Source organism: Scyliorhinus torazame, chromosome 13 (assembly GCF_047496885.1).
Source record: "Scyliorhinus torazame isolate Kashiwa2021f chromosome 13, sScyTor2.1, whole genome shotgun sequence".
Lineage (NCBI taxonomy): Eukaryota > Metazoa > Chordata > Chondrichthyes > Carcharhiniformes > Scyliorhinidae > Scyliorhinus > Scyliorhinus torazame.
Genome location: NC_092719.1, coordinates 20,351,313 through 20,375,921, shown reverse-complemented (window position 1 = coordinate 20,375,921; position 24,609 = coordinate 20,351,313). Strand labels below are relative to the sequence as shown.

Below are 24,609 nucleotides of genomic sequence, written 5' to 3'. Positions count from 1 at the left end.
AGAGCAGAAATACAGAAGCTCTGATGAGATGATGAAAGGGCTGGTTTCATGATAAAGAACCCAATACTGCAGGCATATTAGTGTGAAGGACAGATACGGTGCCTCCCAATAGTGGCCTCGACCCAAATATTCTGGGCAGTCCCAAACTGTACAAACCATGGTCCTCAATTCCCTAATCCCAACATGCCCAGAGCATACTGCCAAAAAGGTAAATTGGTCCAGCCCCTGGTTCAGCTCCACTCTCCTGCTACCCTAACACAAAGAAAAACTTGTTTAACGCTGACTAAATTATTTGAAATACTCTCAATGACATTTCTTTTACAGACAATGGGTTTTAACAAGAGATTATAGGCAGAAGGAGAAAGAATCTAATGGGTTTGGATCTTGGGCCATTATAGTACAGATTTTAGATGCCCAGAAAGACCAATATAAGAGTACGCAGTGCAGAAAGGGCTCTTCTCAGTTAGTCACACTGGCTAATACCGGCATACGGTAAAAACATGGAGCTTTAATCAGAGCAGCAATATTGATCGAAAGGTGTACCTCTTGTCATATTGTGTTTTCAATCAAGCTCAAAATGCATAACACACAATCTGGGTACAGCAAGAATTAGATACTGAATTAAGGTTCCCTATGTTATGCTTATTTAATGTGTCTAAAGCATGGGGCTCTCCCAATGGCTCTGTTAATGAACGTACTGCCCTGTGTGGTACTCAGCCATGAAGGTTGGGAAAGTCCAGGGTTTGATCCACAGTCTGTGCCGAGTTGGCTGATCTCTGCCAGAGCTCTGGTGGGCTGCTACAATTGAGCTCATTGCCCCAATGCTTGGGGTAGGAAGGATAACCAAGGCTGCTGACCATGACCCTGGTTGTTAGGAGGTGGTGGTACAGGTTAATTTGGGAGACCCACCATCATAGCCAGCTGACTGGCACCAGAGAGAAATATACCCATTCCGAGGGAGCATGACAAGGAGTGGAAAAATTGGATGAAATGAAACTGTTATAAACAAAAAACTGTGATTTAAAATGATGCACCGCAGGTGGAAAACACACAAACAACTAGCACAAGGAACTGTTTGGAAAATAAAACTCAGACCTCCAGAGAAAAGCTAAACATGAGAGGGAGCTATCACCTTGTGTTGTTTAGTTTACCCAGAGGCATATTAAATACATATTACTAGATATTCCCCAATCTGGGGCATAAAAAGTTTGAATGTCTTTGGAATCGAAGTTTTGAATAGCACCAGGGCAGATTAATCAGCAAACCGATCAACCATTGATACAGAGCTCAACAGGCGGACCAGCTCTCCCCCACCACCGGCTGTGAATACGGAGGTACCTCACACCAAATTATTTCAAGAGACCCTACAATTTGCTTATTTACAGCCCTCGGTGGCAGTAGTATAGAGTGCAGAACTTTTCTGTCTAAGGTTCCAGTATCAAGTACTCCCAGGCTTGACAATAGATTTAGAGTGAAACTCCCTCCACTCTAACAATGTGACTTAACCTCAGAAGATCAACTCACTCAGTTACAGATGTGGATTTGAAGCAGGGATCTTCCCGGTGCACGGCCAGGCTCTGGGCAGTGTATTTACTAACTACACCAATGGGGTTGCTTTGAAAAGAAAAGTGAAATTCTACATCAGCTTTTTTAAAAAGCAATCAATCAATCAAATAAGATAAGGTCACTGGGCCAATCAAGACACATCACCTCTACATTCACTCGCCCATCACAGCATCTAGTTGTATTCTGAATAATCTGTGCTTTGCCATTGTTACTTTGAAGGGCAGATTATTCTAAACATTCCGCTCACATCAAATAAAAAATATTTTCTTAATTGTTCTCAATTTATTTGACATTCATTTCCACTTAGCACAAGATTAGCCATGATCTAACTGAATGGGTTTGAGGGGCTGAATGGCATACTTCTGTTCACCAGGAGCTATTTTTATAGTGTGTTTTGAAATATTGAATCCACATTTTCACTTAAGCTACACTATTTATTTCAGTATTTTCCATTCCTCGATGAGACTCCAACCCCCCCCCTCCCTCAACCACGCCCTCCCCGCCTCCCTAAGCATCTTCTTTCTCGACTTCAGAAATCACCCTCGTCTCATCGTTCCTCACGGCTCGTCCCCTATTATAAGTGGGATCAGTTCTTTTTGCTCTCTCCTGGACCCTCGTCTATAGTTATTTTTTACTTGGGAGCTGGTGTTCTGGGCCGGGATTCCTTGGCCACGGGGCGCAGCCTCACCGTAGCAAACGTGTTTGTTGTCTTTTGCGTATAGATGGATTGGACTCAAAGGCATGGGGACGCTTCCGTTTCTTGCCCGTTGCCACGGCAGCAGCTGCCGCCATTCCCACTGGACCTGAAAGCAGAGAGTTGAGAGGTCAGAAAGTGGCACACCTCACCCACTCAAAAGTAACCTTGATGCCGTTAGGAACCGTGCCCGACTTTGGGTGCTAAGCCACATGGAGATCGTTCCTTTATTGGTTTGCAACGCTCCCACATTGGCTGGAATTTTCAACACAAAAATTCCCTATATAAAACAAAACAAAAAGTAAAACGCAACATGAAAGTTGGCTGCTTGGTTTGAATTAAATTGATTCTTTGTTCCCAGTTTTCCTGAGTTCTGATTAAACAATCTCCCCCAACCCCCACAAAGTTTTGGTTTGAAATCAGAAATGTCTTCATCTGCGACAATCAGCTGTCAGTGAAGGTGGAAACAGTGGCAATGCTGCGCCGAGCAACAGGGAATGCAGGAGCCAATCTTTGCAGAGCTAGATCCCACAAATAGCAATGCAATAATAACCAGTTTATCTTTTAGTTTTTTGTGTTGGGGGGGGGGGCGGGGGGGGAAGAGGAAGAGTGTGCAGAATTCCACTCAGCTTCCGTGCTTTTATCTGAACTTGGCTGGGGACAGCTAACTGAGCACAGACTGGGAACTGAACCTGGAAATTCCCTGCTTTCTGCGTTTCACTGAGACTCAGCTATTTGTTAGGAAATAAATAAGTCTTTGGGTAGGTAGCGGCTATTCTGAACACTTAAGTGAGACACGTATTACATCAACGCACGGTTAAAGAACTGAGAGATTGCGAAATAAAGGTTGCGCCCAAATTTCAGCGGGTAATTAAACTCTCCCATCTGTAGGTAGTCTCCTCGATTTGAGGATCGCCAAACTGTGGCTTGTGTGGTTATTTTACCAAGGGGTAGGGCGAGGAGACAGGGCCCAGGTTTAGTTCAGCCAGAAGTGGGATCGTACCCCGTGGGGTAATACTGAGCCAAACAGACCATGGAGGTCAAGGAGCAGTCTGCTGCGAAGTTGTGGCTTTCCACAATTGTCTTCAATACTCTTGCGGTTGAGGGGGAACCCCAGCCTTGATTCCCACTGAGCGGATGCAATTTGGGAGAACAAACAAAGCTAGGGCACAATAAACTGGAGGATATTGAGAGGGGTAGGTGTAGTGAGATACAGTGGTGTACCTGCATGTGCACAGGTCCCTGAAGGTGGCAGGACATGTAAATAAAGTGGCAAAGAAGGCACATGGAATGCTTTTCTTTATTGCACGAGCTATAGAAAACCAAAGCAGAAATGTAATACTGGAACTGTATAAAATGCTGGTTAGGCCACAGCTGGAGTTTTGTGTACAGTTCTGGTCACAACTTAACAGGAAAGACATTATTGCCCTAGAGAGTGCAGAGGAGATTTACAAGAACGTTGCCGGGGCTGGAAAATTGCAGCTTTGAGGAGAGATTGGATAGGATTGGGCGACTTGATTGAAGGGCCTAGATAGAGTAGACAGGAAAGACAAATTTCCCCTAGCAGAGAGGTCAATTACCAGGGGGCACAATTGTAAGGTAAATAATAGAAGGATCAGAGGGAGTATTAAGAAAAGTGTTTTCACCCAGAGGACGATAGGTGTCTGGAATTCACTGCCCAGAACAGCGCTTGAGGCAGAAACCCTCAATTCATTTAAATGGCACCTGGATCTATGTCGGCGGTGCTGCAACCTGTAAGTTTATGGACCGGGTGCTAGAAGATGGCATTAGAATGGGTGGCTAGTTTTCCCTTTAAAGCTAGCGCAGACACGGTGGGCTGATTGGCCTCTTTCTGCACCGTAACATTTTTGTGGCTCCTTCTGCACTGTAAAGTCTATGAAAAAGGAGTGAATTTCAGCAGGAGCAAAGCTAGATTGAAAAATCACTGAATTCAGCTTTATTTAAAGGAATTTTAAAGGTAGTGGTGTCTCCTTCTATAATGTGATTTTCTCCTTAATGCCTCGTTAATTGACACTAGTTAAGTCACACTGTTTCACAGCAGACATTAGCTCATTTTTCTGATGGCTCTCCAGCACCCTCTGCTGGCTTAAGCATCCACTGCACAGTCTGTGCTACTTTTTTCTTGCTTAAGCCATGTACTCCTTTCCTTACCAGTGCGGTTCCAGTGCTTCATTAATCTGGTCATTTTCCATATGTGAAGTTAAAAAGCACCAACAAATGAACAGCCATTTTGGGGAAGGAAGAGCTATATAGCGCTTTTTAAAAACATAAACTCATTGCTGTAATAGAGGAAACACAGCCGCCAATTTACAGTCACAAGTTCCCACAACCAGCAATGAAATAAATTACCAAATAATCTGTTCTGCTTTGAGTTAAGGGTAAATAGTAGCCAGGTCCTTTCCCCAGTTCTTCTCCAAAATAATGCTGTGGGGTCTTTTATGTCCACCTGAAAAGGCAGTCTTGGTTGTAATCTCTGACAGTGCAGCACTCCCTCAGTGCTGCAATGGGAATGCCAGCCTGTATTATGGGCTCAAGTCTCTGCAGTCAGACTTGACCTTCTGATTAAGAGAGTATGCTACCAACTGAGGCAAGTATCAGAGGGTGGCAGACACCAATGGAACTGTCCTCCAGCAGGTGAGGTAAAAAAAAAGTAAAGATGCCATAGTCCCAGATGGCCATAGGGTGCTTTCCTCTTTGAGGGGGAGAGCTGACTGGTGGTGATTTAACCTGAGGATCACCACACCTCAGGTGAGGGGCACGATTGAGAAGGTGGGGCCTTCATGAATAACCGCAGCCAGTATGGGAATTGAACACGCGATGCTGGCCTCGCTCTGTATCACAAACCAGCTGATCAGCCAACTGAGCTAAATGAGTGGGGTAGGAAGTGGAAGAAATAAAGCAGTATGCCATTCTGTGCAAGTGAGAATAAATTGTGATTAAATCACTGGCATGGAAGTGGACCCAGTCTTAATGGTTACACTCAGGTGCAATATCAGCTTCCATCCTTCCCCCTCCTCCCCAATCCAAAGTCTCACCTGCTGCAGCAAGATGGGCGGTGACCTCATCTGTGATGGTTGAATTTAGGATGTCAGAATCGTCATAGGAGGTCTCCTCGGGGGAAGAAGGCGAGTCATCCTCTCCACTCAGGACCGTGTGGTCTGTGTACGTGGCCACGTGCACCTGCTGGACCTGCTGGGTAACCGCGTGAGCCTCGATAGTCGTCATGTGTTCGTGGTTTTGATTCACTCCTTCCATCAAACAGTACTGCTATGGACAGGAAACGGAGTGTTGTGGGGCAGGTGAGGGAAGCATGAGGTAAGCGGTTAGCATCAAGAACAGAACATAAATCTTGGCAAAACTTAAGACAATCTAAAACAAAGCCTTTAACAGTGAAAATGAACTCATTCACAGCCTTTAGCACAATTACCTTAGTGTGTAACTCAGAACCATCTTGTAGTAGTCCCAACATAAATAACAAAGATTATCTACATCTCTATTTTATATATTATATATCCATTAAAAATGTAATTAGATTTTGAGCCTGAAGTTTTACATGATGTCTGGGAAGGGTCTGTATAGTTTCTTCAATAAGCTGAAGGAATTATTTAGGGGGTTATTGTTGTATGGAGGGTGATGGAACCTCATTATCAAATGACTGAGTGCTTGCTCCAGTGTGACTGAGTGTTAGCTCCAGCAGACTTCCATTCAACATTCACCATGTAAATAAACTGGTCAGCAACAGAAGTAAAATCAGCAGCAAAAGACTGGATTAAAGAAAAGGTGAGTGGCTCAGCAAATGTATCCACAGAGTTACTGAGCTATAGAAACAATGAGGAGCACATTTTTCCATAAGGTCCATGTTCAGTTAGCTGATCTCAATCGGGGCAACAGCACTGACTCTACAACGGAGTTGGCATTTCTGCGTTATAAGAACTTGAGGGAAGAGCTATTTATTTATTTCGCACCTCTGGACATCCCAAAAAGCTTTTAAAACCCTATTGCTTTACAATCAATCAGTCAGTGGATCAGGGAGGATGAGAAAATTAGCTTTAAAAATGGCATAAAAATAAATGTATAAACTTGTTGGTACTCGTTAGTGTCATCCAGTAGCCCGAGCGGATGTTACAAGCATGTAATAATTGTCTACCTTTGAAGACGGGATATGGGCGGCACGGTAGCACAGTGCTTAGCACTGTTGCTTCACAGCTCCAGGGTCCCAGGTTCGATTCTCGGCTTGGGTCACTGTCTGTGCAGAGTCTACACATTCTCCCCATGTCGGCGTGGGTTTCCTCCCAGTCCAAAGATGTGCAGGTTAGGTGAATTGGCCAAGCTAAATTGCCCCTTAAGTGTCCAAAAAGATTAGGTGGGGTTACTGGGATAGGGTGGAGGTGTGGGCTTAGGTAGGGTGCTCTTTACAAGGGCTAGTGCAGACTTGATGGGCCGAATGGCCTCCTTCTGCATTGTATGTTCTTTTTTCTAATGTGCAGACCGACCGCACAGACAGTGACCCAAGCCAGGAATCGAACCTGGGACCCCGGAGCTGAAAAGCAACTGTGCTAACCACGGTGCTACTCCCTGTGTGTAAATTAGGTGAACTGGCCATGCTAAATTGCCCCTTAAGAGTACAAAGACAACCAGCTAGGATGGGTCCTAGCCGGGGGTGGGGGGAGAAATCGAGTTGCTGCTGCTAAGGTCAAGGAGGAGCTGGAGCGAGTGGGGGGGGGGGGGGGGGGGGGGGTCGAGACGGGGGTATGCCGCTGTGGGGAACGGGCCGGGTGTGGGATGCGGGCGCGTGGCTGGCCGAGGAGGGGGTCATGGCTAGTCGGCGGGGGAGGGGGGCGGGTAGCCCCCTGATCCGGCCGATAACCTGGACGTAAGGGGACTGAATGGGCCGGTTAAGCAGGCCCGCGTGTTTGCGCACCTGAAGGGGCTCAAGGCGGATGTGGTTATGCTCCAGGAGACACATCTGAAGGTGGCAGACCAGGTAAGACCTAGGAAAGGGTGGGTAGGTCAGGTGTTTCACTCGGGGCTAGATGCCAAAAATCTAGGGGTGGCGATCTTGGTGGGAAAGAAGGCGTCATTCAAGGCATCGAGCATTGTGGCAGATACTGGCAGTAGGTACATAATGGTAAGTGGTAAGTTGCAGGGTGGGTGGTACTGGTCAATGTGTATGCTCCGAACTGGGACGATGCGGGTTTTATGCGGCGTATGTTGGGTCGGATCCCAAACTTGGAAGTGGGGGGCCTGATAATGGGGGGAGACTTTAACACGGTGTTGGATCCGGCACTGGATTGCTCCAGGTCTAGGACGGGTAGGAAGCCGGCGGCGGCTAGAGTGTTGAGGGGATTTATGGACCAAATGGGAGGGGTGGATCCTTGGAGATTTGCAAGGCCGGGGGCTAGGGAATTTTCATTCTTCTCACATGTCCGTAAGGCTTATTCTCGAATCGACTTTTTCATTTTGAGTAGGGCGCTGATAGCGAGAGTAGAGGATACCGAGTATTCGGCAATAGCCATTTCGGACCACGCCCCGCATTGGGTGGACTTGGAGATGGGGGAGGAGAGGGACCAGCGCCCGCTGTGGCGCTTGGAGGTGGGGCTGTTGGCGGACGAGGAGGTGAGCGAGCGGGTCCGAGGAAGTATAGAGGGGTACCTGGAGACCAACGACAACAGGGAGGTCCGAGTGGGGATGGTATGGGAGGCACTGAAGGCGGTGGTGAGGGGAGAGATGATCTCCATTAGGGCCCACAAGGAGCGGGAGAGGCTGGTGGGAGAGATGGTGAGGGTAGACAGGAGGTATGCGGAAGAGCCTGAAGAAGGATTGTTGAGGAAGAGGCGCAGCCTCCAGGCCGAATTCGACCTAGTGACCACCAGGAAGGCGGAGGTGCAGTGGAGGAAGGCCCAGGGGGCGGTCTACGAGTATGGGGAAAAGGCAAGCCGGATGCTGGCGCATCAGCTTCGGAAGCGGGATGCAGCTAGGGAGATCGGGGGAGTTAAGGACAGGGGAGGGAGCGTGGTGCGGAGTGGGGTTGGCATCAATGGGGTCTTCAGGGACTTCTACGAGGAATTGTACCGATCCGAGCCCCCACGGGAGGAGGGAGGGATGGGCCGCTTCCTGGACCAATTGAGGTTTCCAAAGGTGGAAGAGGGACTGGTAGCGGGACTGGGGGCCCCTATTGGGCTGGAGGAGCTGATCAAAGGGATAGGAAGCATGCAGGCAGGGAAGGCACCGGGGCCGGACGGTTTCCCGGTCGAGTTTTATAAAAAATATATGGACCTTTTGGGCCCACTGTTAGTTAGAACCTTCAATGAGGCAAGGGAGGGGGGGGGCTTTACCCCCGACGATGTCCCGGGCACTGATCTCCTTGATCCTGAAGCGGGACAAGGATCCCCTGCAATGTGGGTCTTACAGCTCGATTTCCTTGCTAAATGTAGATGCCAAGGTGCTGGCGAAGGTCTTAGCCATGAGGATTGTGTGCCGCAGATCATCCATGAAGACCAGATGGGGTTTGTGAAGGGGAGACAGTTGAACGCGAATGTGCGGAGGCTTTTGAACATTATCATGATGCCGGCGAGGGAGGGGGAGGCGGAGATAGTGGTGGCGATGGACGCTGAGAAAGCCTTCGATAGGGTAGAGTGGGGGTACCTGTGGGAGGTGCTGAAGAGGTTCGGGTTTGGGGAGAGGTTTGTCAGGTGGGTTAGGCTGTTGTACGAGATCCCGATGGCGAGTGTGGCCACAAATAGGAGGAGGTCAGAGTACTTTCGGTTGCACCGAGGGACGAGACAGGGGTGTCCCCTGTCCTCCCTGCTCTTCGCACTGGCGATTGTACCCCTGGCTATGGCACTGAGAGAGTCGAGGAACTGGAGGGGGTTGGTGCGGAGCATAGGGTGTAGCTTTATGCGGACGACCTGCTGCTGTATGTGGCAGACCCGGTGGGAGGAATTCCAGAGGTAATGAGGATCCTTAGGGAATTCGGGGACTTTTCGGGGTACAAGCTCAATATGGGGAAGAGCGAGATGTTCGTAGTTCAGCTAGGGGACCAGGAGAGGGGGATTGGCGAGCTCCCACTAAAAAGGGCGGAGAGGAGCTTCAGATATTTGGGGGTCCAGGTGGCCAGGAGCTGGGGGGCCCTGCATAGGCTTAACTTTACAAGGCTGGTGGAACAAATGGAGGAGGAGTTCAAGAGGTGGGGCGCGTTGCCGCTGTCCCTGTCGGGTAGGGCGCAGTCAATCAAAATGACGGTGCTCCCAAGGTTTTTGTTCCTGTTCCAGTGCCGCCCCGTGTTTATCCCAAAGGCTTTTTTCAGGCGGGTTAACAGGAGTATAATGGGGTTTGTGTGGGCGCGAGGGACTCCGAGGGTGAGAAGGGTGTTCCTGGAGCGGAGTAGAGATGGGGGGGGGGGGGGGGGGGGGGGCTGGCGCTGCCCAACCTCTGTGGGTACTACTGGGCCGCCAATGCGACAATGGTGCGCAAGTGGGTGATGGAGGGGAGGGGGGTGCATGGAAGAGGCTGGAGACGGCATTCTGTGTGGGTACGAGTCTGGGGGCGCTGGCAACGGCGCCGCTGCCGCTCCCTCCAAGGAGGTATACCACGAGCCCGGTGGTGGTGGCGGCCCTCAAAATTTGGGGGCAGTGGAGGCAGCATGGGGGGGAAGTTAGGGCCTCGGCGTGGACCCCATTACGGGGGAACCACTGGTTCGCCCCAGGAAGAACATGGAGGGTTTTCGGGGTGGCACAGGGCAGGGATACGAACGTTGGGGGACCTGTTTGTGGGCGGGATGTTCGCGAGCTTGGGTGAGCTGGAGGAGAAGTACGGGCTCCCCCCCGGGGAACACCTTCAGGTACTTACAGGTAAAGGAATTTGCCAGACGGCAGGTGGTGGAATTCCCGCGGCTACTGCAACACACATTACAGGACAGGGTGCTCTCGGGGGGGTGGGTGGGAGTGGGGAAGACCTCGGAAACTTACCAGGTGATGCAGGAGGAGGAGGAGGCCTCGGTGGTGGAGTTGAAAGGTAAGTGGGAGGAGGAGTTGGGAGAGGAGATCGAAGAGGGGACATTGGCAGATGCCCTTCGTGCGCGAGGCTCAGCCTCATACAGTTTAAGGTGCTGCACAGGGCACACATGACCGGGACAAGGATGAGCCGGTTCTTTGGGGGTGAGGACAGGTGTGTTAGGTGCTCAGGGAGCCCAGCAAATCACACCCATGTGTTCTGGGCATGCCCAGCGCTGGAGGAATTTTGGAAGGGCGTAGCGAGGACGGTGTCGAGGGTGGTAGGATCCAGGGTCAAACCATGCTGGGGGCTCGCAATATTTGGGGTGGCAGAGGAGCCGGGAGTGCAGGAGGCTAAAGAGGCCGGAATTCTGGCCTTTGCGTCCCTGGTAGCCCGGCGAAGGATTCTCCTTCAGTGGAAAGATGCGAGGCCCCCAAGCGTGGAATCCTGGATCAGCGATATGGCAGGGTTCATTAAATTGGAGAGGGTGAAATTCGCCTTGAGGGTCGGTACAAGGGTTCTTTAGGCGGTGGCAACCGTTCTTAGACTTTCCGGCAGAACGATAGACATTAGTCAATGGCAGCAGCAGCTCGGGGGGGGTTTACTTTATTTTTGTTTATGTTATTTACACTGGAAGGGTCTGAGGGGGTGTATACACCTGTTGTCTTAAGTCGGGGTGTTAATGTTAATTTATTATTTAGGTACAGGGGGGGGGGGGGGGGGGTTTGCTTTTTTAGATTATGTTTTGTACTTAACACTGTTGGGTTCTTTTTTCTTTCTCGTTTTGTTATTGATATTTTATGAAAACCTTTAATAAAAATTATTTTTTAAAAAGAGTAAAGACTCACTGTAGGTTAGGTGGGGTGATGGGGACAGGACAGGGGAATGGGCCTAGGTAGTGTGCTCTTTCAGAAGGTTGGTGCAGACTCAATGGGCCGAATAGCCACCTTCAGCACTGCAGGGATTCTATGATTTTAAGCCAGGATGATCTGTGACTTAAAGTGGAACATGGACCAAGCACACCCATTCTTGGCCTTCCAGGTGGTGAAGAGCATGACGTTGGGATATGCTGCCAGGAAGCACGGGTGAGTTTCTACAGTACATCTTGCTGATAAGTACAGCCAGTTGTGTGCAACTCCACCAAAGCTGCTCAGCTAATAAGTCAATTACGTGCTCACGGAGTATACAAGCGCAAGCAAATCTAAGGATACACATCGGATGCAAACTTCTTTGGTGGTGATGTATGCGGAACGCACTTGAGAAAGTGAGAGATATTGCTCTGTTAATTACTCTCAACCTTCGAAAAATACCCCCTAAAGGAGTGAACCTGTACAAAACATTCCAGGGAGCACTATATATGTGAATCAGACCCACACTACCAGAGGGAAGGTGGGCGCAGTAAATTCTGGTTATAGTTTAGCTGCAGTGTGAATTGGTCCAACCTTGTAACGCAGAACAGCTTCACTTCCAGCATTAGATGTTTGAAGCAATAGATAAGAACTGCATTGATATTACAGTCACTCATAAATGATTTAATATTAACTAGAAAGAAACCACAATGTGCAACCAAGCAGTGCTAATCTGTTGCAGAGTAAGGTTAGTTAGTGAAGCTGTAATTTGTGTAACACGCTTTCATTTAATCTAAAACAGGAACAAATGAATGAATGAAGTTATACCACCATGTAACAAGTTGCTTGAAATATCATTGAATATTAAACAGTTTTGTACAATGCAAGACACAAGCCCCCACTTGCCACCAGGCATTACTAAGATGATTCCCCAAATTCCCAGGGAATAATGCCCTTGTTTGTGAGCGTGTACAATTTACCCTTGGAGTGAGCCACTGAAGTTCGATCCCGGCCCCAGGGCATTGTCCGTGTGGAGTTTGCACATTCTCCCCATCTGCGTGGGTTTCACCCCCACAACCTAAAGATGTGCGGGGTAAGTGAATTGGCCACGCTAAATTGCCCCTTACTTCGAAAAAAAGAATTGAGTACTCGAATTTTTTAAAAAAATAACTCAACAGCAAAGCCAAGACTTTAAGGCTGGGATAGAAGGACTCTTGGTCTCTCAAGGATTAAGGGATCTGAGGAGGTGAGGAAATGGGAGTTGAAGCCGAAGATCAGCCACGCTTGTATTGAATGGTGGAGAACACTCGATGAACCATATGGCCTACTCATGCTCCCATTCCTTGTGGTGTTCTTGGAGTCTATTAAATGCACAGATCCCCCCACCCACGGGCGGCACAGTGGCTAGCACTACCGCCTCTCGGCACCAAGAACCCGATTTCGATCTTGGCCCCATGTGGAGTTTGCACCCATTCTCCCCCCGTCTGCATGGGTCTCACCCCACAACCCAAAGATGTGCAAGGTAGATGGAATGGCCACACTAAAATTACCCCTTAATTGGATTTTTAAAAAAATTAAAGTGTGCAAATCCTTCTAAATGCCAACATTTGCTAGTCTTTCACTTTTTAAAAATATTCTGCTTTTCCATTCTTCCTACAAAAGTGGGTAATTTTGCTCTTCCTCACATTATACTCTACGTCACCTTCATGCCCAATCACTTAAACAGACTCTAATACTTTAGTCTCATTCACCTTCTTCACAGCTTAATTTCTCACCCAGTTTTGTATCGTCAGCAAAATTAAGATATACTACACACAGTCTTATCTGAGTCATTGTTATAGGCTGTAAATAATTCCCAAGCACTGATCCTTGTGCTCCACTTGGTACACGCTGAAAAATGCCACTTTTATTCCTGTTTGTTATCCAATCTATGCTAATATAAAAGTCACAAACGTGAGCCCAATCTTATGCAAAATGCTTGTGTTACCTCAATGTCATCTTAAAATCCACAGATACCATATCCACTGGTTCCACTTATCCAACCCTGCTAGTTCCATCCTCAAAAACACGGAATAGACGCCCTCTGCTGTTTCACCATAGTACTACAAAATTCTACTTTTCAACGATATATCCCACTCCTTTTGTAAGTTGCTACTGAATCTACCAAACACCGTTTCAGACAGTGTATTAAATCACAACTACTCAGCAAAAAAATAAATAAATATTTTCATTTCCTTCCTACATCTTTTTAAAGCACCTATCTTAAAACAATGGTAACTGACCCTGCTACCAGTGGAAACAGCCTCATTTACCAAGCCCCATTATATTCAAATGTGAGGGGGAAAAGAACAAACTTGTCTTCATGCTTTCGTGCTGTTAATAAATTACTTTTAAATTAATGTCAGTGCTGTACAAAGGACAAACACAGCAGCTGATTTATATACAGTAAGGTTCCAGAAACTGCGAATGAGATAACGGCTGACGTTTGCTGACATGGCCAGTATTTGCTGCCAATCCCTAACTGCCCTGGTGATGAGCCATCTTCTCAAAACCGCTGCAGTCAATGGTGAAGGCACTTTCAGCTTTATTAGAGGGGGAGTTCAAGGATTTTGACCCAGTGATGGTGAAGGAATAGCGATTTAGTTCCAAGTCAGGATTGGTGTGGGATTTGGTGGTGAATTTGAAAATGGTACGGTTTCTATGTGCCTATCGCCCTTGTTTTGCCAGGTGGTGGACATCACTGTTTGGAAGGTGCAGTTGAAGAAGCCTAGCTAGAAGGATGCTTGGTCTCTCAAGGATTAAGGAATATGGGGAGGTGAGAAAATGGGAGTTGAAGCTGAAGATCAGCTGCAATTGTACTGAATGGTGGAGAACACTCAATGAGCCATATGGTCTACTTATGCTCCCATTCCTTGTGGTGTTCTTGTAGTCAATAAGTGCACAAATCCTGCCCCCCACCGGGTGGCACAGAGGTAGTACACATTGTTGCTACTTTGTGAAGACGGTGGAGGGAGCAAATATTTAAGGCAACGGATAGGACGCCAATTGAGTAAGCTGCTTGGTCCCAAGTAGCACTAAACGTACTGAATGAGTTGGAGCTGCGCTCATCCAGTTAAGTCGAGAATATTCCATCATGCTCCTGAGTTATGCCTTATGGACAGGTAAGGCCTTTGATAAATCAGGAGGGGTCACACTGCAGAATACTCCTTAGGCCCACTTTTGAAGCCACAGTAATTACGCTGCTACTCCAGCTAGTTTCTGGTCAACGTTGATGCCCGGGACTTAACAATGGTAATGCCATTGAATATCAGATAAGTGGTTTGATTCTTTCTTGTTGGGAGAAGTCATTGCCTAGCACTTGTGTTACTTGTCACTCACCAGCCTGGATGTTGTCCAGATTTTGCTGCATGCAGGCACAGACTATTTTATATTTCCAAGTCAGGGTGGTGAGTGGCTTGGAGGGGACACTCCAGGTGTTGGGATTCCCAGGTATGTGCTCCTGACCTTCTAGATGTAGAGGCTGTGGGTTAGGAAGATGTTGCCGAAGGAACCTTGGCGGGTTACTGCAGTGCATCTTGTAAATGGTACACACGGCTGTCACTGTGCGTCGGTGGTGGAGGGTTTGAATGTTTGTGGAAGGGGTAGCAATCAAGCAGGCTGCTTTGTATTGGATAGTGTTGAGTCTCTTGAGTGCTGTTGAAGCTGCATTCATCCAGGCAAGCAGTGAGTATTCCAATATACTCCTGTCTTGTGCCTTGTAGATGGTGGACAGGCTTTTGGGGAGGGGAGTCAGGAGGAGAGTTAGTCACCGTAGGATTCCTAGCCTATGGCCTGCTCTGGTAGTCACAGCACTAGCCCAGTTCCTGATCAATGTTAACTGCAGGATGTTGATTGTGGGGGATTCAGCAATGGTAATGCCATTGAATGCCAAGGGCAATGGTTAGCTCCTTTATTGTAGGAGATGGTCATTGCCTGGCACTTGTGTGGCAAGAATGTAACTTACCACTCGCCAGCCCAAACCTGAATATTGTCCAGGTCTTGCTGCATTTGGACATGGACAGCTTCATTATCTGAGTCGTGAATGGTGCTTAATGTTGTGCAGTCATCTGCAAACATCCCCACTTCTGACCTTAGGATGGGAGTTCATTGATGAAGCAACTAAGGATCGTTGGACCTAGGATACTACCCTGAGGAACTCCTGCAGTGACGTCCTGGAGTTATGACTAACCTTCAACCAATTTGTGTCAGGCAGAATTCCAACACTCCAACCAGCGGAGAGTCGTTCCCCCTCCACCCGATTCCCATTGACTCCAGTTTTGCCTGGGCTCCTTGATGCCATACTCGGTCAATGCTGCCTTGATGTCAAGGGCTGCCTTGATGTCAAGGGCAGTCACTTTCGCCTCTGGCATTCAGCCGTTTTGTTCATGTTTGAACTAAGGGTGCATTGAGGTCAGGAGCTGAGTGACCCAAACTGAGTGTCCATGAGCAGGTTATTGCTGAGTATGTGCCTTGATAGCACTGTTGATGACTCCTCCATCACTTTTCTGATGGAGAATAGACCGATAGGGCAGTAATTGGCTCGGTTGGATTTGTCCAGTTTCTGCTGTACAGGACACGTGCAATTTTTCACATTGCCAGATAGATGCCAGCGCTGTCACCGTACTGGAACAGGGTGGCTAGGGGCAAGTGTTCAGTACTATTGCCGGAATATTGTCAGGGCCCATAGCGTTTCAATAACCAGTACCGTCCGCCATTTCTTGACATCAGGCGGAGTGAATCGATTGGCTGAAGACTGACATCTGGTGATGCTGGGGACTTCCTGAGGAGACAGAGATGGTTCATCCACTCGGCATTTCTGGCTCAAGATTGTTGTGAATGCTTCAGCCTTGTAATTTGCACACATGTGCTGGACTCCTCCATCATTAAGGTGATATTTGTAGAACCTCTTCCTCCAGTGAGTTGTTTAATTGTTCACCACCATTCATGGCTGGATGCAGCAGGGCTACAGAGCTTAGATCTGATGCTTAAGTTGTGGAGTCGCTTAGCTCTATGACTTGCTGCTTATGCTGTTTGGCACACAAGTAGTCAGTCCTATGTTGTAGCTTCACCAGGTTGACTCCTCATTTTTCGGTATGCCTGATATTGCTCCTGACATGCCCTCCTGCATTCTTCATTGAACCTGGGCTGATCCCCTGGCTTGGTGGTAATGGTAGAGTGGGGGCTATGCAGGGCCACAAGGTTGCAGATTATGGTTGAGTACAATTCTACAGCTGCGGATGGCCTTTAGCACCTCATGGATGCCCAGTCTGGAGTTGTTAGGACTTTGTCTCAAAGGTCACTCCTACCATGGACTGATGCATCTGCAGCAGGCAGGTTGGTGAGGATGAGATCACAAATGCTTTTCCCTCTTATTAGTTTTCCCACCATCTGCTGCAATCTCAGTCTAGCAGCGATGACTTTTAGGACCCAGCCAGCTCGGTCTGTGGTGGCACTAAGCTGCTCTTAGTGATGGACATTTCCCATCCAGAGTATATTCGGCGCCCTTGCCACTTTCAGTGCTTCCTCTAAGTGGTGTTCAAAATGGAGGAGTACTGATTCATCAGTTGATGGTATGTGGTAATCAGCAAGTTTCCTTGCCCACATTTAACCTGAGACTTCACAGGATCCAGATTTGATGTTGAGGACACCAAGGGAAACTCCCTCCCACTGTGCCGCCACCTCTGCTGGGTCTGTCTTGCTGGCAAGACAGGGCAAACCCGGAATGGTGATAGTGGTATATGATTCTGTGAGTATGACTATGCCAGGCAGTTACTTGACTAGTTTGTGAGACAGCTCTCCCAACTTTGGCACAAACCCCCAGATGTTAGTTAAGGAGGACTTTGCAGGGTCAACAGGGCTGGGTTTGCCGGTGTCGTTTCCGATGCCTGGGTCAATGTTCGGTGGTTCATCTGGTTTCATTCCATCTTGTGTTTTCAGTGGTTAAATACAATGGAGTGTCTTGCTAGGTCATTTCAGAGGGCATTTTTCAACCACATTGCTGTGGGTCTGGAGTCACATGTCAGCCAGACAAGGTACGGATGACAAATTTCCCTCCCTAAAGCACTGTGAATTCTGTTCTTAAAGGACATTAGTGAACCAGATGGATTTTTACGACAATGGTTTCATGGTCATCATTAGACTTTTAATTCCAGATATTTGATTGGAGTTTAAATTCCACCACCTGTTGTGGTGGTATTCAAATCCAGGTCCCAGGATCATTACCCTGGGTCCAGGCTTGAAATATTAGCTCCCTTCTCTCTCTCCACATATTCTGTCAGACCTGAGATCGTCCAGTATTTTCAGTTTCCTGCAATCTGGTCTATTTGTTGCGCCCAATGCGGTCTACTATACATTGGCGAGATTAAACGCAGACTGCGTGACCGCTTTGCAGAACACCTTTGGTTTGACCTTTATTAAAAAAGTAAATGTAGAGTACCCAATTCTTTTTCTTCCAATTATGGGCAATTTAGTGTGGCCAATCCATCTACCCTGCACATCTTTGGGTTGTCGGGGCGAGACCCACACAAACACCCGGGGGGGGGTTTACAGCCTTCAGGATTTAACATGGAGTTCAACAACTTCAGACTGAACTCTCCCCTCCACCTTCATCCCATTTTTCTTTCGATCAATTTATTTCCATTTCTCCCATCGATCTGTTTTCCCTCACCATTGTCCCCCTCCTCCACTGGGGCTATCCGTTCCTAGTTGCCATTTGGCACACTGCTCACCTTTGTTCTGCCATTCATAGAATCCACAGTGCAGAAGGAGGCCATTCGGCCCATCGCGTCTGCACCGGCTCTTGGAAAGAGCACCCTACCCAAGGTCAACACCTCCACCCTATCCCCATAACCCAGTAACCCCACCCAACACTAAAGGCAATTTTGGACACTAAGGGCAATTTATCATGACCAATCCACCTAACCTGCACATCTTTGTACTGTGGGAGGAAACCGGAGCACCCAGAGGAAGCCCACGCACACACGGGGAGGATGTGCAGACTCCGCACAGACAGTGACCCAAGCCGGAATCGAACCTGGGACCCTGGAGCTGTGAAGGAATTGTGCTAGCCACAATGCTACCGTGCTGCCCCAATCTCTTTATGTGCTACTATCAGCACCCTTCTTAGCCTTAAATCACCCTCATTGACATTCCTTTTGTCTTTCTGTGCACACCTTTGTCAATTTCCATCTATCCAGCCCCATGTCTCCTCCCCACTCCCCCACTAGTACAAATCCGCTATTTCCAGTACACTCGTCACCCAGGATCGACATGTTAGCTCCCTTCTCTCTCCACCGATGCTGTCAGAATTGTCCAGTATTTTCTGTTTTTGTCTCTGGATTACTAGTCCAGTGACAATACCACTAAGTCACCACCTCCCCTAATGATTGCATAAAGAAATGAATACTGGCCAGTGTACCTGGAGATCTATCTGTATTTTCTCCCCCAATAGCACCACAATCTTTTAAACCCATTTGAACATGCAGGACTTGGGTTTAATATCTTGGCCAAAATATAGCAATCGGGTCAATCCACATTCTCTTGGTACTTTACTGAAGTTAGCCTAGAATACATATTTCTTCAATGGAGTTTAAAGCTACAACCTCTCAGAAGCAAATGCTACCAGAGCCAAAAAGGTTCTGTACAGATCTCTTAAGCACACCTTAAGAGTGAGTTAACTCTTCCAATCCAAGAAACATCCATTTATTTATTCCTTCAGCAATCCCTCTTTTTTTTTTTAAATTAAGGGTGGCCAATCCACCTAGTTTGCACACATCTTTCGGGTTGTGGAGGCTAAACCCACACAAACACAGGGAGAATGTGCAAACTCCACATGGACAGTGACCCAGAACCAGAATCGAACCTGGTACCTTGGTGCCGTGAGGCACCACCGTGCCGCCTTCAGCAATCCCTCTAATGGTACCCATGTTACCTTCAATATCCCGAGTCTTAAATTCTTCCATGTAACTTTCCTGAAAGAATTCCATTGTTAATTAAAATTTTGTACCGACTGTCCCTATACCTTTACAAACATGCATTTAGCCATTTTCATTTCTTTTTCCTTATTTTGGCCAGCAGTTAAACTGGTCCATCATTCCAGACCATTGGTACAATTCACAATACCCACTTCCAAAAATGTTATTAAATTATGCTCAACATTTCGAATTTATCCTTAACTTCCTTTAGTATTCTGGAATGTAGAACACCTGAACCTGAAGACTTATCAACCATGCCCCAATAACTCTTCTAATATATGTTAGCTGCTCCTCCACACTGTCATCTGGTACTCTTGCAGTCAGCCCCAACATCTTCCTTCAAATATTGTTTCAGTTTCTCTCCAACCCCTTCACGAATCTTTAAATAGTTCCACCCCTATTTTATCTATCCTCTTGCTTTACATATTTTTAAAAAGCCTTTCCTGTTACTTTCTTCCACACTTGCAAAAACCTATCCAGCCCTTTTTCCTGTTTTACACTTATGCCATCTTTTAATGTTTTCAGCACTGCTCAAAAAAAAATTCAAGTTAGGTGCAGAAAAAAAGAATCTGAAAATGTGCACCCACTCGAACAAGGAAAAAAAATCAATTAAAATAATCTCCAAAAACCCAAGCAGGTAAAGGATAGATAGCCAGGACACTTACAAACAGGATCAAAAATGTTTTTTTCAAAACTTCCTCCCACCCTACGCAAACTCATTCAAAAGAAGCACTTTCTAAAAACAAATGAAATGTTGTTTGAAGCATTCTCAAGATAATCAGTGCTCGAGAGCTCCAGGAGTTAACACAATCATTGAACAACTTGGGGTAAAACTCACTTCAAGGCAACATAAAAAAACAAAATCACATTTACAGAAATGGGAAAACTTATTTTTTTAAATGCAGATAAATCTTCCACCTTGACCCTCAACAAATAAAACAAAACTGGATCGTGTACAATCCTTGCAAATGGGCTCGAAGTCATAAAATGCAACATGCTGAACCGGATAATCCCTCGATTTTGCAGAATTGCACACAATCTATAGGGCTTGACATTGATTATTAATACATTAAAGCCCAGTGATTACTAAGAATGCTTTGAATTCCATCAGTTTTAAAAAAACTCCAGCATGGGGCCCATTTTGAGTAGAAATATTTTAAGAGTTCGAGTAGACCCGGAGCCATTAATTCCTATTTTGTCCCCTTAATAAAATAAATAATTTACAACAGGCCCCCTGGGTAAGCGCAGGGCCCAGGCCGCAGGATTGAGGATCTGCTCCTTCCCTCCAGCCTGCGCAGTCCTCAGCAATTTCATCCCCCCTCCTCCTCCTGCACACACTCCTTTCTTTCCTCCTCCCTTAGTCCCGCCAAAATCCAGCCCTGCGATGGGGCAGGCCTACTGCGGCCTAGGCCCCCTTGGCTTGCGAGCTAAGCTCTTCCCCGCCACGCAAAAGCCCCTCCTGGGACTCCTTCTCGCTCTTTTATGAAGTAAAACACCCGTTTCGGCGACCGGGCGGCTTTTGGGGTCCGATTTGCGACTGCGCCAGGGCTGAAATTTGGAGAATGCGCGGTGAGCACTAACCTCAGAGCGGCTGCGCCGATGGCCTGGAACTCGGTCTCTCTGTGCCTGCGCTGCCAGCTCCTGTGCCGGCCCCTCCCCCACCCAATCAGCCCGCCTGCCTCACCCCGCGCTCCACATGACGTAATCCCTCTCCGCGCCACGCGCGCTCAACGTGGCGACGCAGCGGCTGACGTACAACCCCCCCCGCCCCCCCGCCCCAAGTCCCGCGGAGGCTCAGTGCGCTTGGGGCTGGAGCAGCCGGCCGCAGGCTTTTAGCTTTGGGGACGGGGGTTCGAATCTCAGCGGGGCAACGGTCTGATCTCCACGGCCCCAACTCCGCTTTCCCGCCCCTTCTCCGTAATCCTTACTAATTAAAAATCCGCCTGTCTCCTCCTTAAACCTCTTCAATGCCCCGGCATCTAATGCACTCTGGGGTAGTGAGTCCCACAGATTCACCACCTTTGGAGAGAAGTAATTTCTTCTCGTCTCTGTTTTAAATCTGCTGCCCCTTATCCTAAAACTAATATCCCTGAGGGAAGGAAATCTGCCATAGACACCATAGAAGGGAACAAGGAAAAAGATGGAAGATTATAGGCCAATTAGCCTAACCTCGGTTGTTGGCAAGATTCTAGAATCCATCGTTAAGGATGAGATTTCTAAATTCTTGGAAGTGCAGGGTCGGATTAGGACAAGTCAGCATGGATTTAGTAAGGGGAGGTCGTGCCTGACAAACCTGCTCGAGTTCTTTGAAGAGATAACAAATAGGTTAGACCAAGGAGAGCCAATGGATGTTATCTATCTTGACTTCCAAAAGGCCTTTGATAAGGTGCCTCACCTCCCTTTGATAAGGGAGACTGCTGAGTAAAATAGGGGCCCATGGTATTCGAGGCAAGGTACCAACATGGATTGACGATTGGCTGTCAGGCAGAAGGCAGAGAGTTGGGATAAAAGGTTCTTTTTCGGAATGGCAACCAGTGACGAGTGGTGTCCCGCAGGGTTCAGTGTTGGTGGCCACAGCTGTTCTCTTTATATATTAACGATCTAGATGATGGGACTGGGGGCATTCTGGCTAAGTTTGCCGATGATACAAAGATAGGTGGAGGGGCAGGTAGTATTGAGGAGGTGGGGAGGCTGCAGAAAGATTTAGACAGTTTAGGAGAGTGGTCCAAGAAATGGCTGATGAAATTCAAAGTGGGCAAGTGCGAGGTCTTGCACTTTGGAAAAAAAAATAGAGGCATGGACTATTTTCTAAACGGTGACAAAATTCATAATGCTGAAGTGCAAAGGACTTGGGAGTCCTAGTTCAGGATTCTGTAAAGGTAAACTTGCAGGTTGAGTCCGTAATTAAGAAAGCAAATGCAATGTTGTCATTTATCTCAAGAGGCTTGGAATATAAAAGCAGGGAGGTACTTCTGAAGCTTTATGAAGCACCAGTTAGGCCCCATTTAGAATACTCTGAGCAATTTTGGGCCCCACACCTCAGGAAGGACATACTGGCACTGGAGCGGGTCCAGCGGAGATTCACACGGATGATCCCAGGAATGGTAAGCCTAACATACGATGAACGTCTGAGGATCCTGGGATTATATTCATTGGAGTTTAGGAGGTTGAGGGGAGATCTAATAGAAACTTACAAGATAATGAATGGCTTAGATAGGGTGGACGTAGGGAAGTTGTTTCCATTAGCAGGGGAGACTAGGACCCGGGGGCACAACTTTAGAATAAAAGGGAGTCACTTTAGAACAGAGATGAGGAAAAGTTTCTTCAGCCAGAGAGTGGTGGGTCTGTGGAATTCTGTCCTGGAACACCTGGCTCTAGGGGACGTATGAGTCCAGAAGTCATTCTGGTTTGAAGCAAGAAGATGCTGCGGGATCAGGTGCGCGACATTGTTCCAAATGGGCCACCTGATGACACATATGAAGAAATGCTTTGTTGCTGGTGTGGTGAGTGCTGCATGTAACTGACCCGTCACCGCGGGTTAAACATGCTGGAGGTCAAGGATGTTCAACTGCATCTTGAGTGTCGGTGGAATATGTGAATTCTAGGATTTGGTTCTGGTGAGGTTGGGCCGTGTGGGAGGGGCTTGCTGCGGCTCCTGGACGGAGAATGGCATTGATACGTGGAACAAGTAACACATTGATGGACAGATCATTTCTACGACAGAGTCTGAACATGATAACACATTCTCAGGCTTATCCTCCGTTTCTGTTGAGGAACCTACGAGGGGTGATACCGCATGTTTAGTTTTATTTGTGTAAATGAGCTGATATAACATTGTATTGATACCAATATGGAACAGTGACATTTCCTTGTTTAATGGTTAGTGTGACACATGGAATGTTATGTAGATGATTTTCAAATCTTTGTTACTGTTGACCATTTAATAAACAAATATTCTCAAGTACATTCTCGTGGGTACACATGCCATGTCTCAGATGATGATTATTGCATTGCATTTCAATCAAATCTTGAAGCCTAAACACTTTGCCTGAAAATTAGAAGCGTCAGACCATAGAGGCAGCAGCCATCAATCAAACATTCAAGAGCTGGGCTTCATCACTGGGGATAACCTCGCGACCAAAGGGTGACTGTGTGGACCAGGGGAGGGCACCCCCTAAGCACAGCCTCCCTAATGTTCCTGGCAGGGGCCTGGCGTCTAGGGGCTCCTGCTGTGGCCGGGGGTGAGTGAGCAGAGTGAGGTTTTCTAGCACAACTGGCTCGGTGGTTGGCACTCTGAGAGAAGACAGGACACGTAAGAATGGGCGAGGCTTGGGGTCTTGAGGGTCCTGGGGTGGAAGCCCGAACTGATTGTGGGTCTCTCTCTCCTTTTCCAATACTTTACAGATACCAGAATGGAGTGCCCTTCATTAACAGGAAGGAGTTTTACTCCCTAAATGTACAACTCGTGAGCAACTACCACCTCGGGATCATGTACGTGTGTTCCCGCTTCCCACAGACCATGCTTGCCAGTTACATCCTGGGACACTCGGAGATCCCTGGCATCTTCGAGGACCACCCCAGGATGACAGGTTGGCACTTGGGGGATAAGGGTTACCCGGTGAGGTCCTGGCTGAGTGCAGAGGTCTGAGACCTGATATAATGAGGCCCATGCTGTCATCTGCGCTGTCACTGAGCGGTACATCGGACTGCCCAAAATGTCTGGACCACTCAGTGGTGCCTGGCAGTACAGCCCCCAGAGGGCCTCTGCTTTGTGGTGGTCTGTTGTGCCCTCCACAACCTGGCACAGCAGTGGGGCGACATGCTGGAGGAGGAGGAGAAGGGACACACGGCCTCGTTTGAGGTGGATGAGGCAGAGGAGGTGGACCAGGAGTAGATGAAGGAAGAGCCCAAGGAGGAGCCGCAGGATTTGCTGGATGAAGGAGGACAGGTGGCAGCAAGGGTCTGGCATGCCTGGGGGACCATGCCCACTTTGCATAGGAGACGGATTTGCCTGTCAAATCATCCCGTCCTCCCACTTCCCCTCCTTCCTCTTCCCCACCTTTCCTCCTTCCCCTCTTCCTCTCTTTCCTTCCCTGCCCCCTTCACGCCCCTACTCGAAAAGGGGGCCCTGGACATGGATGAGACGGTAAAATTAGCCTCCTCTCTGGAAGTAGCGTTCTAGAGCCTTACCGCATTCCCGGCTGACCACGCGACCCCCTCGTGGACCCCCGACCACAGACTACTACCCCAGGCCTGTGCCGCGCTGCCGCCCGGCTATCATGGGGGGGCTACCCTGCTATTTCTGCGGCCAGTCCCAACACCCCCGGCAGCACTGCCCGGCCCGCAATGCGAACTGCAGCAGTGTGGGAGAAAAGGACATTTCGCCAAAGTCTGCCTGGCCAGGTCTAAGAACTCTAACTCACAGGCCCGATCCTCAGACTCACAGACCCGCAGACCCCGCAACGTAGCATCGTGT

The 24,609-nt window shown here is 48.1% G+C and overlaps 1 protein-coding gene across 7 annotated transcripts in view; it reads right to left on the bottom strand.

The window, feature by feature from the left end:
• nrf1 (nuclear respiratory factor 1) overlaps nucleotides 1-20,809 on the bottom strand; it is a 75,561-nt gene extending 54,752 nt beyond the window's left edge. For 3 of the 7 annotated variants that reach the window (XM_072471131.1, XM_072471136.1, XM_072471135.1), the window contains exons 1-4: nucleotides 20,715-20,809; nucleotides 5,317-5,548; nucleotides 2,255-2,369; nucleotides 1,525-1,614 (exon numbers count right to left, since the gene is read on the bottom strand). In XM_072471131.1, coding sequence (XP_072327232.1) covers nucleotides 1,525-1,614; nucleotides 2,255-2,369; nucleotides 5,317-5,536 — 425 coding nt within the window. In that variant the 5' untranslated portion in view covers nucleotides 5,537-5,548; nucleotides 20,715-20,809. Of the gene's footprint in view, nucleotides 1-1,524; nucleotides 1,615-2,254; nucleotides 2,370-5,316; nucleotides 5,549-12,101; nucleotides 17,580-20,714 lie in introns of those variants that run through there. The other 4 variants (XM_072471134.1, XM_072471137.1, XM_072471133.1 and 1 more) reach the window with 3 other exon arrangements.
• Between the last annotated feature and the right edge of the window lie 3,800 nt (nucleotides 20,810-24,609).